This window comes from Aulonocara sp. 'chitande type north' Nkhata Bay, linkage group LG3 (assembly GCF_057382095.1).
Source record: "Aulonocara sp. 'chitande type north' Nkhata Bay isolate Kocher_YH1m ecotype deep benthic linkage group LG3, A_spYH_male_GT1.1, whole genome shotgun sequence".
In the NCBI taxonomy this organism is placed as follows: Eukaryota; Metazoa; Chordata; class Actinopteri; order Cichliformes; family Cichlidae; genus Aulonocara; species Aulonocara sp. 'chitande type north' Nkhata Bay.
In genome coordinates this window covers 10,364,791-10,381,372 of record NC_141346.1, presented here as the reverse complement: position 1 = coordinate 10,381,372, position 16,582 = coordinate 10,364,791, and the positions used below count along the sequence as shown (strand labels likewise).

At 41.1% G+C, this 16,582-nt stretch overlaps 1 protein-coding gene across 2 annotated transcripts; it reads left to right on the top strand.

Annotated features, from left to right (window-relative positions):
• Positions 1 to 4,964: 4,964 nt before the first annotated feature.
• Positions 4,965 to 16,582, top strand: LOC147333909 (high affinity immunoglobulin gamma Fc receptor I-like). Of its 2 annotated transcripts, XM_086287313.1 has the most exons (9): positions 4,965 to 5,040; positions 5,487 to 5,522; positions 9,083 to 9,197; positions 10,581 to 10,729; positions 13,626 to 13,865; positions 14,312 to 14,578; positions 15,314 to 15,562; positions 15,673 to 15,807; positions 16,434 to 16,582. In XM_086287313.1, exons 1-9 carry the CDS (start codon positions 5,016 to 5,018, stop codon positions 16,535 to 16,537), a joined length of 1,320 nt encoding a protein of 439 aa, XP_086143439.1. In that variant the 5' UTR covers positions 4,965 to 5,015; the 3' UTR covers positions 16,538 to 16,582. The 2 variants fall into 2 exon arrangements, with proteins under 2 accessions (XP_086143439.1, XP_086143438.1); XM_086287312.1 differs by lacking the exon at positions 16,434 to 16,582 and having other exon boundaries at positions 4,989 to 5,040; positions 15,673 to 16,026.

Below are 16,582 nucleotides of genomic sequence, written 5' to 3'. Positions count from 1 at the left end.
AAGGAATCTGTGGTAGCACCCAAAAGGCAGAGGAAGATGCTAACCATCGCACAAAAAGTTGGACATCTGGACATGCTAAAGAAAGGTAGAAGTTACTGTATTTTTCAGATTATAAAGCTCGCCGGATTATAAGGCGCATTAAGCGAAACAAAACAGTCAGAGAAGTTAAACTTTACTCAGCTCATTCTTCTTGCTTCCCCTACTTCGTACGATTGATTCATAAATGTTGCATTCTCTGCCAGCTGGTCTATTCCTATGTTCTAAACCTGAAAAAAGGGTTTGATCTTTAGTTTCATTCTATTTCTGGACTTATTTTTCTACGATGGTTTGAACTTTTGAGAGTGTTTAAAAGTAATGAAAATATTCATGCCTGTCTGAGAAAAGTGTATAAAGCATTTAGTGAGGGGTATTACAGCCTTAAAACATCTATAATAATTATAAAATATAAAGCCTGCTACCATCAACACAGGAGCACCTCAGGGATGTGTCCTCTCGCCACTGCTCTACTCCCTCTACACTTCAGACTGTGTGGCCACCCATGGCTCCAACACCATTGTGAAGTTTGCTGACGACACAGTGGTGTTGGGTGCCATCTCCAACAACGATGAGGCGGCCTACATGGATGAAGTGAAGAATCTGGCATCGTGGTGCCAGGACAACCACCTCCAGCTGAACATCGGCAAGACCAAGGAGCTGGTGGTGGACTTCAGAAGGGGTCAGCACAGAGACTACAAGCCCATTATCATCAATGGAGCTCCAGTGGAGAGGGTGCAGTCCTTCAAGTATCTCGGTGTCCGTATCTCCTCAGACCTGACATGGGCTGCCCACATTCAGGTCCAGACCAAAAAGGCTAGGCAGCGCCTGTATCACCTTCGACAACTGAGGAAGTTCAGGGTCTCTCCAAAGATCCTCAGGATTTTCTATACAGGCGCTGTGGAGAGCATCCTCACACAGAACATGACATCGTGGTTTGGGAACAGCTGTGTGAAGGACCAAAAAGCTCTCCAGAGAGTGATCCGTACAGCAGAACGCTGCTGCAGGATTGCTCTCCCCCCGCTTCAGGACACCTACACCAGGAGATGCTGGACTAGAGCAGCGCAGATACTGAAGGACCCGTCCCATCCTGGCAACAAACTGTTCCAACTTCTGCAATCTGGTAGAAGGTTCCACATCATCTGGGCAAGGACAGAGAGACTCAAGAGGAGCTTCTATCGCCAAGCCATCCGGGCCCTAAACACACACACCCGCCCTCTCACATCATCTATAACTGACTGAGACAGGACTCTCTTCCAGACACTCTAAACCCAGGCACAATGTACATTTCAAATTCCTTAAATTTTAAATATGTTTATATTGTCTATCCTGTAAAATAGTCAGATGTCTATTCATATTAATGTACAGAATTCACCTGCTTGCTGCTACTACTGCACATTCACCCAATGTACATATTATATATATATATATCAGAATCAGAATCAGAATACTTTATTGATCCCTGGGGGAAATTATTTTTTGTTACAGTGCTCCATTTTAAACCAACATTAAGACAAGACAGACAATACGCTAACTAAGAATAGTACAATATATACATATATATACATACATACATACATAAGTCACTTATAAATAAATAGTTGGAAAAGAAACATGTGTAGCTGTAGCAGTAACCAGTGTGTTAAGTGGATGCGTTGTACAGGGAGATGGCCACAGGCAGGAATGATTTCCTGTGTCGTTCAGTGGTGCTTTTTGGTAATCTCAGTCTCTCACTGAACGAGCTCCTGTGACTGACCAACATGTCATGGAGTGGGTGGGAGGTGTTATCCAACATTGTCTTTATCTTGGACAGCATCCGCCTCTCCGACACCACCTTGAGGGAGTCCAGCTCCATCCCCACAACATCGCTGGCCTTACGGATCAGTTTATTAAGTCTGTTGGCATCTGCGACCCTCAGCCTGCTCCCCCAGCATGCAACAGCATAGAGGATCGCACTGGCCACAACAGACTCATAGAAAATCCTCAGCATTTTATATATATATATATATATAATGTTCTTCCTCTACCCCCCCCCCCCCCCCCCCCCCCAATTTTTGCACATGTCGAGGAGCGTGTCAGGCTACATTTCCCTGTGTGTTATACTTGTATAACTATGCATGTGACAGATAAAGAACCTTGAACCTTGAATGTATGTATACCACAATACATGTGGTTTAAAAAAGCAAAGATGGTAAAATCCCAGAGCTCAGGCATTCGAAACAAGACCTCACAAACCATTTATTTTGCAAACAGTTCGCACCAATCTCAGCACGTTACCACAGGAACCAAAGACCAGGTACAGTCAAGAACAGAGGTGAGAATATTCACGCACATATTTTAAAATATTTTTTCATATATTCTTTGGGATCTCATGTAATATTGGTACCAAACCATTATCACACAGCTACTGGATTTCAGTGCAGATTATAAACCATCCCACACACATACTTGTAGTCTGTAACCCAACCCTGCCACATGCAGATAAACGCTGTGTGTCTCCAGACTTGCAGTGTTGGTCTTAGTCACTGTCTATTACAACAGTGAACATCCAGGATTTGGGCATTGAAACGGGGGTGGAGTACAAATACCTGGGTGTTCACCTCAATAACAAACTGCATTGGTCCACAAACACAAATGCACTCCACAAAAAGGGTCTAAGCCATCTCCACCTGAGCCTGTACGAGCTCGTTCAGCAGTAAACTTTTACACCCACAGTGTAGGATGGAGCGCTACCGCAGGTCATTCTCATCAGCAGCTGTTAGATTAAAGAACACAGTTTAGTTCTGTACAAACAAATTTCAGTTGCTTAAGTATATAGGACTACTTTGTGTCTATATTCCTCTTGCTATAAGAACTATCTAACATCAAAATGTCTAATTTGTGATAATAAAGGTTTATTCTATCCTATTCTATTCTGAACTATTCTAATAAATATCACTTTCAAATATCTCACTCAGATTCACAACCATCCTGAGTTAAACTGAGTTGCATGACAAACACAATGAGACGCGTGTGTTTCCTGTTTCTGCTCGTCACCTCAAACAAAACATCTTCAGTCATAACCACAGTCAGTCAGACAGACACCAGTGGAAAGAAAACCCCCGAAGTGGAACTGTGGTCTTTTGTAAATTTTTCCATAAAGGCACCAATATCAGCTTTTGTAGCATTCGCTTTGCAACCATAGTTAATACTTTATGACTGAAATGTGCTGCAAAAAGGTTGAGGTGATATCGCTGTTTCAGGCCATGCATAAATCACAGGTGGTAATGCTCAGGTTGATGAAATAATCAACAAAGCACAAACAATGGGCTTTCCAATTCTACAGGTGTTAATTCTTGACATACTGTGATAAAATACTTGCCACAGTTTGGCACCATGGTGCCAAACTGTGGCAAGCTAGATGTGTGAGTGTGGGTGGAAGACATCTAAAGAGAAAAGTATTACTGGACAGTAATGGCATGAGTAGCAATTTGTCCAGATGGCCACAAGAAAGAAAGTCATTCAAGACTTGTAGGCACAAAGAAATTTTGGATTTATTTAAATGTTTAATGTAAGTTGTTTGTGTTTTCTGCATTCATTTAACCTCAAGAGCTAATTGTTATTTGCTGCAGACCAAGTGAAAGCATGTGTAATGGACATAGCTACCATGACATCATCACTGAGGGAGAGCAGAAACATGCAAGTCCCTGTTAAGTCCATGCATGAAGCCTCGAGCTATATTTACATCACCATCTTGGTATTTTGAACCCACGTGAGGTTGGTTAGGGTGGATCTTACTATCGAAGTGAGAAAACTAGTCCAGAGGGGAAGCTTCAAAGTGTTCAGTGACAGTTCTGTGTATCCAATCATATATTGTATAGCAAGACTCTGTTAACAAACAGCTTGGTTCATTTAATTGTACAAAATGAAAAATGTCTCCACATGTCCACCTATCCTGGATCATGTGACAGAGCAGGTGCGAGCTGACTGTGTGTTGAGAGAAGGAGGAACTAAATCACAAACAAAAAGCGAGCCTTTTATTGTGGCGGAACATGAATACAAAAATAAAGCAAAAAGGCAAACAGGGGTAAAACTAAACTGGAAAAACTAAACTATGATAACTGACATGAACATGATTATGAGCAGGAGCATGATGGACGCTACAGGACAAAACAAGGCTTGAAATATGAACATGCCCCAAACAGAATCATGAGAAAATACTAGAACCTGACGTGACTTGAAGGCAAAAAGACAACCTGATAACCATCTGCTGCTGCATTCTGGGGTGGGTTCAAGAGAGCCAGCTAAGCGATGTAATCTCCCACTTCACGGAATCACATGGCCAGAACAGCATGCCCAGGAGGCATCCTTATTAGATGCCCGATGATCGTTGTGCCAACTTTAACAGTGAAATTGGTTCACTGGGGCCTCCACCATCAACTGCTGCCCAGCAGGGGCACTGTGGTCTGACTCAAGTGGACTTCAGAGGAACTGCAGTTTTTGAAACTTGTGATTTTTGATTACTTGTTGTTACACATGGTTTGAAACTATGAGTAATAAGTGACGACCCCCCCCCCCCCCCCCCCCACCACCACCACCACCATCGTCACCACACACAGACACAGACACGGAACAAGTGTACAGTTTGTCCATGCAGTTGGCTTTTGCCTGTTTGTACTGTTCTGTGTCAAAACAAGCGCTGACCTTTCAAAAATGCAGAGAGAGGATGTGTGTTGTGTCTTATTTTCCTGTGTTCGCTCTGTTCACAAACACATTAAGATAGTATAATAGGAAAAAGCTCATCTATGACAAAAGATGCTTTGATTGGAATTAAAAAATGTTAATGAATACCAGAGGTATGCAAGGTAAAGGTTAAAATGTCTCATGTTCTTTTTGGTTTGCTAAAGTCCCCCCCCCCCCCCCAACAGTATGTGGTTTTTTAACAGGATGTTGTCGCCACTTTTGCTACAAAACGGTCAGTGAAACTGCAGCGTGCAGACGCTATGAAGACAGTTTTGCTTCTGCTCTGTAAGTACTGAACAACAAACCCAAAACTTTTTCATCACAAACAGCATACTATATATACTATACTGTAGCTTAAGAACCACAGAGATGGTTTTGGATTTTTGCTACATGTATTTTGATCTCTTTGTTTACATGGCACACTGAGTTACGTAATTGTGATACTTGGTTATGTTTTATCCGATGTTGCTTAGCACTTTTTTTTATTTCTGTTTTTACGTTTATTTAAGTGTTTGTCTAATAGTATGTTTCGCACAAAGCACTGCAGCAATTTCCTGTTGTAAATCTGCTCAACATTTGGCAATGAACCCTTTTCTGATTCTGAAAGTTAAATAACGACTGAGCTTCACCCGTAACTTTGTGTCAAATATAAGTAACACAAATACATAGACTCAAATGTTTGGGAGTTTTCAGAAGCACTCACACACTGTGTGGTTTGACTTTCATTTCAGTGTTGAGCACCTGCCGGACGTCAGCCCACAGTCGTGGTAAGGTTCAGCCCTGTGTGTGTGTGTATGCTAGTGTGAATGTAATGTTAGTAAAAAAATGTGAGCATTTTATTCACCTATACTTTGGAAACACTAGGTTTATAGATGTGAACTCTTCATAGTAAAGTAATTATGGAGTGAATATGTTAAGAAGTTATTGGAAGCTTTTTTCTTTTTAAAAATCCCAAATCTGCTCTTCTGCTTCTTCCAACGGTCTCTGCTCGTCTACTCACGAGGCCAAAGAAACAGAGAAACAGCTGCATGAGTAATTTCTTCTTTAAAACAAAATCAATTTGGAATAATGGAAATGGGAAAATGTCCCAAAATGTTTCACCGATCACCAAACAAAACAAAAAAACGTCCCCTAACCGTATTGATGAAGCATCTTTTATCAAACTAAGCATTGTTATTGTAGCCTTAGCTTAAGCCGCACATTTGTTCCTTGGTAACCACATTCATTTCAGTACACATGGCCAGGTTTTCATCTGGTCTTTAAGTCTGACGTCATTAGTTGTGTCTGGGCCCAAACTCCGCTGCAGGTCCCAAAGTCAAATGATCACTGCAGCATTACTGAGAGTTGGAAAACTGTCTAAATTCTTTCATCTGTAATAAAATGATCAGTGTGGATGCTCCACCAGGTGTAACAATTAAGTTTAACATCCAGGCATCCATGAAAACAGAATTTATTACATTTAACAGAGTTAGAAGTTAGCAGAGACTTAGCGCGCTAGTTTCCATCTAAATATAATATAGCCTGTGCTGACTGAAAGATTTCTTAAACAAATTAAGACGTACAGCTCTGCTCTCACTTCCGACATAAATGAAAACAGGAAACTAAACAGCAGTGATGTTTGTAAGGTTACTGAAGTTGGACTAGCTGGTTTATAATGATAGCTACACAGCTATGTTAGCATGAGATTAGCATAGTGAAGCTGGAGGATGAACACTAACTTTTTTCGTCAGTCAGTTTTTTTCGTTAGTCACTAATATACTGCTGCATGGGCTGGAGTTACATCGTAAGGGTTTAAAAACGGAGCTTTAAAATTAATAGTGGTCATAAAAACCAAGGGAGGCCGAGAGTCAGTGATCACTTTTTTTTTTTTTTTTAAGATTAAATAGAACAAGATACAAAGCATTAAAACATGTTAAAAACACAAAATCCTTACTAAATGCAGGGTAGTCTGGGCCCGGAAGCAGGATTCCTCACGGCATCACTTAAAGACTGGATAGATCTTTGGCGCAAAAATGCTATTGCATGCCTGTCAAACTCCAGAAATTTTTATAGATTCAACTAAAGAAATTGGAGCAAATTACAGCTTTTTGCAGCAGGTAACAAAGTGTCTACAGATACATTTTCAAGTTCTTTGTCAAGTTGTCCACCAGTGATCTGTAAGACAACATGTCACACAGCAGATAAATGTCCGATCAGAGCACAAGAACAAATAGCTGCCTTACTTTACTGTTTATTACTGCTGTGGGGCAACATAACACATGAGTTCTGTTAATCACATTTCTTCTGTGTGTGTGTGAAGTGAAGCACACCATCATCAGATCTCTCAGACTCATTATGGTAACAACAGCAATTGCAAAGCTCAGTTGTTCCCCTGTTTCACTAACTTGGTAACTCTCTGGGTTTTTGATTAATTCAGTGAGTGCATTTACTCACTTTGGCTAACATCTGGTCTCAAATAATAACCCCTCAGAAACAGCACTCAGCTGAAAAATCAAAATTTGAGCATTTTTATTCAGCAAATGTTCAGAAAGCCCAAAAGAACCACTTGCTTATTTTATTTAGGCCATTGCATGGGAAGGAAACAGGAAGTCAGTCGACTTAGGAGGCACGGCTCTCATTGGTGCAGGTTCAACAGAGAAAGGCACGTTTTCTTTAGGCCAAAGTTTGCATGAGTTTACATGACACCAGAGTTTGTAGTGGAGGAAGCTTTCTCAGCACGGGGTCGACTGTTCAACTACTGTTCATACGTAGGATGGTACGACAAAAGTTACCCACTTAGCCTCTTTTCTTACACAGAATATAAGGCTAAGAACATTTTTTTGTTTATTGTTGTTACTGCCATTTCTAGCTACTTTTTTTGTGCATCACCTCTGTGATGTAGTTGTGATCCACCCTTCATTTCTTTATACTTTGCTAGGAAAATAGAAATACCCTATAAGAGGAAAGAATTTGTCGAATTCTAAAATGCTTAAAATAAATCCTTTATTATTCTGAGCTGCATTAGATAGTCTTCAGGAACAGTTCTCCAGGCTCCTCGAAGGATCAAAAATCTTATTTGGATGTTGATGACTATGATTCATGGTGTTCCTGATGGCGTGTTTTTCTATCAAGGTGTACTTTTACTGCAGTGGCAGTGTTTGAGCTCATTTCCATGCAGAAAAATCAATCTGCTATCAATCAGATGCTTTTCAGATGGTATTTCATGATAGATGAAAAATCTGATGCTGCTCTTTGACAAGAACGTCAACACCACCAACTGAAGCCCCATAGCACAGATGGCTGTACTCACTATTGCACCTCTCTCCTGACCTCCATACATATTGATGATGATTTAAACCAACGTTTTATCATTTCACATGATCTGTTATGGCTAAAAGTTGTCACTTTCAGTGCAGTTCTTTTGTCAATACCTTTGCCTTTTCTCCCTCTTTCCCTTCTTTAAGAATGGCTTTTATTTTAGCTTCTTTAAGGGTACATGACTAGTTTTTTAGCTAATAGGTATTTGGTGCAAAAAATACTATTTCATGCTGTTCCAATTTTTATTGACTCAACTAAAGGAATTGGAGCAAATTATAGCTTTTAGCAGCAGGTAACAAAGTGTCTACAGATACATTTTTAAATTCTTTGTCAAGTTGTCGGGGTGGCTGTAGCTCAGGTGGCAGAGCAGATCAGCCACTACCCAGAAGGTCGGTAGTTTGATGCCAGGCTGCTCCAGTCTGCATGGCAAATATCTTTGGGCAAGATACTAACCCCATGTTGCTCTCCGATGCATCCATCGGAGTGTGAATGTGTTTGAATGTTAGATACTTAGCACTTAATCTTGGAAGAAGTGCTTGTGTGAATGGGTGTGATTGGGTGAATGAATTAGTTGTATAAAGCACTTTGTGTGCTCAGGCAGAGTAGAAAAGCGCCAGTCTATTTACCATTTGTCTATTATGTGGTGACACAATACTGGGTCATGTCTTAGGTGTTGGAAGGATTCATTACTTAGTGTTTACAACCAAACCAAACAAAAAAACCCCAAAACAAACATTTATCTGAAAATGGTTCGAGAAATGAGTGCCAAAGGAGCCAATATCCAAGTAAAGTCTTTGATAGACTTTCAGAAAGCCTGGAGAACTGCTGATCAAGACCTCTTTAAAAAAATTAAAAGAAAGTCTTTCTCCTTCAAAGCAAAATATTAAGAAGTGAAATGTGTCTTTGTGTCTAGACACTCAAAAAATGACTGATACTGAAAGGAAAAACCCTACTGTTCTTCTGTTACTGTAAACTGTAAAATTAAACTAAACTAAAACTGTTACTGTTACTGTTCTTCTGTCTCTCTCAGCTTCTTTGAAGGTCATTCCCAACTGGTCTCAGTTTTTTGAGTACGAGAAAATTACTCTCAGCTGTGACGAGATAACCTCTGGTGAATGGACGGTGTGGAGATACACTACAGAAGGGTCAGTTTACCTCTGAAATACCAAAATGCACACAGAACAAATCTGACAGGTTAAAGGAAGACCATTATTAATGTTTCACTCAACTAACAACAAATCCAATATACATTTAATTTCCAGACGCTATTAATCGCCCTTTAGGTGTGTTTCCTTATTTCAGATAATGTTAGTCTGGGTTGTGATTATCTGTTCATACATATTAAGAATCCATAAATCCATCCATATAATAAGAAATATAGTAAAATACAGTTTTATCACTATTCTTATAGTTGTATTCAAAGTTGAATTATCCTTAGGTGATGTTGCTTCTATTTGCATCTTGAGCTAATTATTGCTGCTTAACAAGTTGAAGCTATGAGGACAACCAAACTTTTGATTTTGACATTTTTAGAAACCTAGTCCTTGAGCAGGGAGTCTGTGTAGCACTTATAACTGCAGATAAAGTAAAACTGTGGCACTTCCTGCTGATTTTGAACTTTTGGCCTACTACAGATCATATTGCACGTTTAGTATCAGTTACTACAGTGAACTAGTTTGGTAAAAGGAGAGCCATCTTCATGACAAAAAACAAGAACAAAAACACAGCATCTGACTTAAGACTTAATCTTTTTTACCACTTCACCCTGTTTGGAGAAGTATAGTGATAAAAGCATTAGTAGAGATTTAACTCATCTGTCCGGTAGCCAAAGCCTCTCTTTCATGGCTCATGTTAACCCTTCTTTGCCTTAAATTGTTTTCTGAAATTTGGGATGGAACCACCAACCTAATTAGTAAAGCTCCGGCTCTACCTGGTGTACCTTCAGCCACCCTGGAAAGCTCCGCCTTTTTAATACTTGGGTTTTAAAGGTCAAACTGGTTACTGGTTACAAACTGTTACAAATGTAACCATGAAAGTTGGTACTGTGTTATTCTTGGGCTGTCAGTCAATGCTGTCAACCTTCACGTATGGCTCATTTACCCTTTTGTTTCAGTATCTTTATTTTTCAGTGAGTAGGGTTGCTGTTTCACAGCAGTCGTATCACTTTCAGTGAAAGCAAAGAAAAAGCAGAAGAAAAGAAACAAATCAGCAAGAAAAATGAAGAACAAATTCAAAAGGTCTCGTGACAAACTACTGAAAAACTGATATTTAGTAAGTTGGAATAAGAGCAACAGAACCACTTTGTGAGTGATAAGGATACCAGGAGATATCTGGAAAATGCTATTATATCATGTCCTCGTCCTCGTTTGAGAATGTTCGAATAATTTAGAAACTGTTCAGTGTAACATGGAGAGTTAAATCCAGTCCATTACAGAAATAAATTGTTACTTAATTCATTAATCATTTTAGGAACTGAAATAAATAAATTTCACATGTGTAACTGATTAAAATGTATAATGTGTCCTCAGATTGAAACTGTCTGACTGCACCTCGGGTTGGGGTACTGAGTCTTCCTCTACCTGTGAAATGAAGACAGTCAAGCGTTCTAATTCAGGTGTTTACTGGTGCCAGTCCACACACGGTCACAGCAGTAATGCCATCAACATCGCTGTCAGTGGTAAGCGTCATCAAACTGCATCTCAGCATGACTGTAGGCAAAGCCACATAAATACTTCATCCTTCTGCTTCCTGTTTTAGGACAATACACATACTCAAGGCTTGTTGTGAAATTCAATGTGACTCTTATATGCGTGATTTAGATTTCCTCTCTTCATTGAACCTTTGCAACATGCACAAATAAATCAACACAACCGTAACACTGTTACTATACACGGCAGTGTTTTATAAAATGTGACTGTTTAATTTACCATTAGATTGTTAAAGCTCAAAAAACATATTCCCATCTAAGTGGGATCAAAACAGGGAGACACTATACACGCTAAAAACCATAATACAATAAATAAAAAGCATATGTAACTGTGGAGAGTGTTATACATAAGTCTATATAAAACAGTCTGGCTATACCTCTTGTTGCTCTCCACTTGTATTTAGGAGAGGCTGAGCAACACAAGCGTCTTCCTTTTTCTGTTTTCCTAACAAAACATGAACATGGAAACACCACAAAGGAGAAAGAAAAAAAGAACTAATAACATACAGTGCATTTGTTTCTTTGCACTGAACCAGTTGCTCAAGCATTTGACATTTTCAGACGACAGGGCAGCGCTTCTTCTGAACAACATGGCCAGAAAGTGAAAATAACCTCTCACATGGTATGGATGTGGCAAGTGCTGCCACGTACTTGCGTTTAAGGTACCATCTCAGTGCTTGAGCCACACACTTCTCAATACAGTCCTCCTCTTCATCAGATGAATACTGTGATGCAAGCGTGAGAGCTGATCTTTTCTTAGATGGCTCATATGTTGCTGGTTGTTCAGGCTATGCAGGCCTCTCCCTCAGCAATGCACTGATCAAGCGCCACACCTCAGCCCTGTCAGGTCTGCTAAGAAACCTAGGATCCAGTGCTGTCGCAACCCTGAGCCACATGACGGCAGTTTCTTCCTTGTGCTTCTCCATTTTTGCTTTGAAGGTCTCCTTGAACTTAACCATGTAAGCTGGGTCATCCTCAGAGACCTCCATCACTCGCGACAGGTGACACATCGCTGGCAGCACCACTGAACCAGGAAACAAACTTCTCCCCTCCCAAAAGTTCAGATATATACCTGCAGTTTTAGAGAAACACACTTCATTAAGAATTTGTTACATTCATTTGTATAAGGTTAAAAAGGCCTTTGACCTTTCTGCATTTTGCCAATGCAAGGTTAAATTGACTGTTCTGTGTGATGGCTCGATGAAGGCTGTGTGCGACGCAAGGCATGTGCTCAAATGGCAGCTGCCTGGCCGCTAACCATGTTGTGTGCACTGTCACTGGTCAGCGTGCTGACTTTATGTTCAATTCCCCACTGTCTAGCTAAATGCTTAAAGTGCACGCCGCACGTGTCAGCGAAGTGCCTCTCCTCCGTCTTCATAACAGTCAAAGCATGCGAGTGAAGTTCCCTCTGTGGTGAAAAAATAATGTGCTGTTATTCCAGGGTATATGGTAAATGGTCTGTATTTGTATAGCACTTTTCTAGTCCCTAAGGACCCCAAAGCACTTTACACAACCAGTCATCCACACATTCACACACTGGTGATGGCAAGCAGCCACAGCCACCCTGGGGCGCACTGACAGAGGCGAGGCTGCTGGACACTGGCGCCACCGGGCCCTCTGACCACCACCAGGAGGCAACGGGTGAAGTGTCTTGCCCAAGGACACAACGACCGAGACTGTCCAAGCCGGGGCTTGAACTGGCAACCTTCCGATTACAAGGCGAACTCCCAACTCTTGAGTCACGATCGCGGTATGATTACTTGGAGAAGTCCAATAGTCTCCAGTGAGTGCAACCGTGTTGGTCTGCCCCAAAGCCTCCTCGACTTTGGTTTTCTCATCTTCATACAAGTTGTGTATCTTGGTTACAGTGGTGGCTCTCGAAGGCAATTCATACGTGCAGTCGCAAATTATTTCAAGTAGCCCCTCATCCTCCACAATGATAATTGGCCTCCATGCTGTAGCCACCCATTTTGCTATGGCTGTTGAAAATTTGTTGGTTGTAGAATTGTCCAGACGTCTCCTTTGAAAACTATCCAGCGTGGTCTGCCTTTGGCGAGAGGGAGGAGGTCTCTCTGTGTTAGCTATGTGCTTGGTTAGCAAGTGGTATTTGAGACTGGATGTACTATGGTGATAACTCAGTTCACATCGACAGTAAATTCAAATTCAATTTACTTTGTTTTTGTCAAGAAAACCATCTGGCATTGCATGGCAAAATTGAACTTGCTGTTCAAAAGACCTTTTCCTTTATCTATTTCTGCTCAAATCTACAACTGCTGCGTTGCTTCCTGATTTCTGAAAAAAGGGGGCAGGCCAAAGATCACAGGCTGTTAATTCTGTGTCAAAAAAAATAAATAAAGCTGTTTAAATGTTTTTGCATTTATGCATTATTATCACATCAACATTGACATTTGTGTGTTCCCCTCTTGCCCCTGCGGGCGATCTATCCTTCAAGCTCAGGTCCTCTACCAGAGGCCTGGGAGCTTGAGGGTCCTGTGTTGTGTTATGGCGTTCCATGTATGCCCTGCCTGCTAGCATCTTGCACCCTGCTGTAATGTGCTGGATTGTCTCAGGGGCATCATAGGAATATATAAATGTATTATATACCCAAAGCAAAAGCCCAGGAGGGGGAGTGGCAGCAATCTTTCACTCCAGCTAATTAATGAATTAAGACCCAAATTTTTAATTCATTTTTTGAAAGCCGGTCAATAATAATAATAATAATCATCATCATCATCATCATCATCATCATCATCATCAACAGTTGATTTTCTTACCACCATTGTTCTAGGTCAGTCACTGCTTCCCTGTAGGCTGTCTCATCACCTGAAGTCAAGCAACAACATTTTTTGCCTTTCTGTTGGTTTAGAGAACCCAGTCATCCTGCAGATTCCTGCTGCCCCTGTGGTGGAGGGAGATAACATCACTCTGCTCTGTAGAACAAAGAATCCCTCCAACAAATCAGCTGATTTCTTTAAAGATGGTATCTTCATCAAAAAGGAAAATGCACGTCACATGACCATCTACCAAGCATCAAAGGCTCATCAAGGTTCCTACAAATGCAGCATTGGTGGTCGTGATTCACCATCCAGCTGGCTGCTGATACAAGGTAAAGAACGAAGAATCAAGTCAACCGTAGATCTAAACATTTTAGAGGTGTCTAACAGATGGAAAAACAAAACAACACAATTGGTGGTTTGTACAAACTCTTATTATAGTCTCGAGCTACCAGAAACCTCCTTACATTTTAAAATCAAGTGACTGAATAAGAGCAGCTGAAGCTGAAGTTACTCAGGACTGGAGAACATCTGATAACCATCGGTCACTAGGGAAAAATATGCTGGGTGAGGTCACTCACTCAAAAAACCTGTGATCCCTTTGGCTGCTGGAGTATTATTTGTGTGCTTTTCATTTCAGATTAGTTTAGTTTTTGTCCAAGAAAAAAAGTGAAAAGCAATCAAAGGGTCATCTTAAGGTTGTGCAGTTTTTTACCATCTTGAATGCAGCTGAACAAATTTTTAAACACACTGATGTAAAGTCTGCTTCTGTCCCCAGATGATGCTGACCCCCCAACTCTCACACCGTCTCCCAACACAGCTCAGCTGTTTGAGTATAAGAGCCTGAGCCTGAACTGTGGTGTTCAAGGATGGACAGTAAAGAGGTTCACAACATTTGCTGAAGACCTGTCCAGTTGTCAAGCATGGGGGCAAGTCGTTTCCCATGGCTGCGTCCTCCCTACGACCAAGCAGCCTGACAGCGCGGTTTATTGGTGCGAGTCTGCTACACAGCAGCGGAGCAACTCAGTCAACATCACTGTTCATGGTATGTTCAGTAAAAAAACCCTTTAGAAACAGAAACTCTTCAAATTTTCTAAGAATGAGGGACGACTAAAAGTAAACATAATTGTCCCAACAACTGCAAGTTGTTGTAAAAGAACCAAGAGACAGATGCAGATACAATTGAAGGGTGCATGTGTGTGGGAGGGGGGCATGAAACCTTGAGAAACTAACCTTTTTCTGAACCAGCTGAAGGGAAATCATTGTGAATGTCTTGTAACCATTGCGTGGCAGACAGGAAGTGTAACCCAAAGCAGTACTCGCAGCTTTTATTAGCTGTTTTCTACTGAGGAAGAAAAACAACTGACTGTCAGGATTATAGGACCCAAACGCAGGACTCTGTATGATGAATACAGCACTTTTATTTACAGTGCAGCAAATAGTCATGACCCGATAAATCCCATGCGTGATCCTGATGAGTGTGCGTCCCCGATTCCCATGCTGTGTCTTCTCCCAGTGTCCGTGGTCCTAGTTTCCGCTCCCTGCGTGTCTACGTGCAACATGCTTGCTTGTCCTCTCATTTACACAAATCCCCTGGAAAATCACAGAGGAACGAGGGAAAGGGAAGCAGGTGGATGACGGCTGACACTTGCATGGTTGGACCTTAGACCCTACTTCTGTTGGGATTTACACTCCTGGGAAAGTTTGCAACTCTCTTGAATGTTGTTTACTTGTGAGTTATCTTCCTTACTGAAGAATGATGGACTTTATCTCCGAGCAGGTCGAGATACTCCGGTAATCCTGCAGAGTCCCGTCCTCCCCATGATGAAGGGAGATAATGTTACTCTGCTCTGTGAAACAAAGAACACTCAGTCCACCCTCCCAGCAACTTTCTACAAAGATAACTCTATTGTTGGTACTGAGCCTAGAGGTCACATGATCATCTATAATGTCACCAAGTCTCATGAAGGCATCTACAAGTGTAACATGAGTGTGGGAGAGTCTCCATCCAGCTGGCTGTTCATTATAGGTAAAACAGGATGACTGAAAGCTTTGAAAGTCCAAAGAATCAAGTGACTGTCATCTTTTTTAAATTTATTTTCTTTATTTACTGAACCAGCTGTGCTTGTTTGTTTCTAGATCCTGATGCTCCCGCCTCACATTCAGATTCAGACAAAAACCTGTCTTCTCTGGGAATGCTGCGCCACATCTTGGTGTACTTTCCATATATAATCTCTACATTCCTCATGGTCTCTATATATCGTGGGTCTACAGGTAACATTATTATGTTCAAATATCACCCATCCATCCATTTAGTTAAATCCTGTGTTTATCCGTTCCTGTTTCCATTATCATCTATGTTTTGTCCTTTGTCCGTCTGCTGCCCAGCTGTGCTCCCAGGTGTTTCCACTCGTTCCTAATCACCTCCAGTGTATTTATAGTCTGTGTCTGCTGCTGTTCTTTGTCGCGTCCTCCCTCATTATGCGTGTAGTCTCTGTCTAGTTTGTTTTATTTGCTATTACAAATAAACGCTATGATTTATAGTCATCCTCTGTCTCTGGAAGTAGTGCATTCTGGATCCACTGGCTAGCAAACTGTGGTTTGTGACCAAGGTTGGATTCTTCTGCCTGATTTCTGGTGGTGTAGAAGTAGACAGTCTCCATAGGGATGAGGTTTTGGGGGGATGGCAGGAATAGAGAAGCTGCAGAGAGGCAGATAACACTGCAAGGAAAACAAGAAGTGTGCATATATCAAGGGCCATTAGGTTCAAAATGAGAATTGAATCTAAAAGAATTACTTTTGATATGTTCTCTTTGTTAAACAATCAGTGAGATGTGGGCTGTCAGTTTTTGGTCATTTGCATTGTTTCACACAATTAATGCCCACTATACACTTAACAGGAAGAAGCTCACATCAAAGAACAATGTCTCCACCCACTGAGGAAGATGAAGACCATCCGTATGATGATGCTATGGCTGATGTCACCACTGAGCATAGTTTCTAATAAAATCTTTGTCATCTTGTTTCCTAAACATTTTGCACTTTTCAG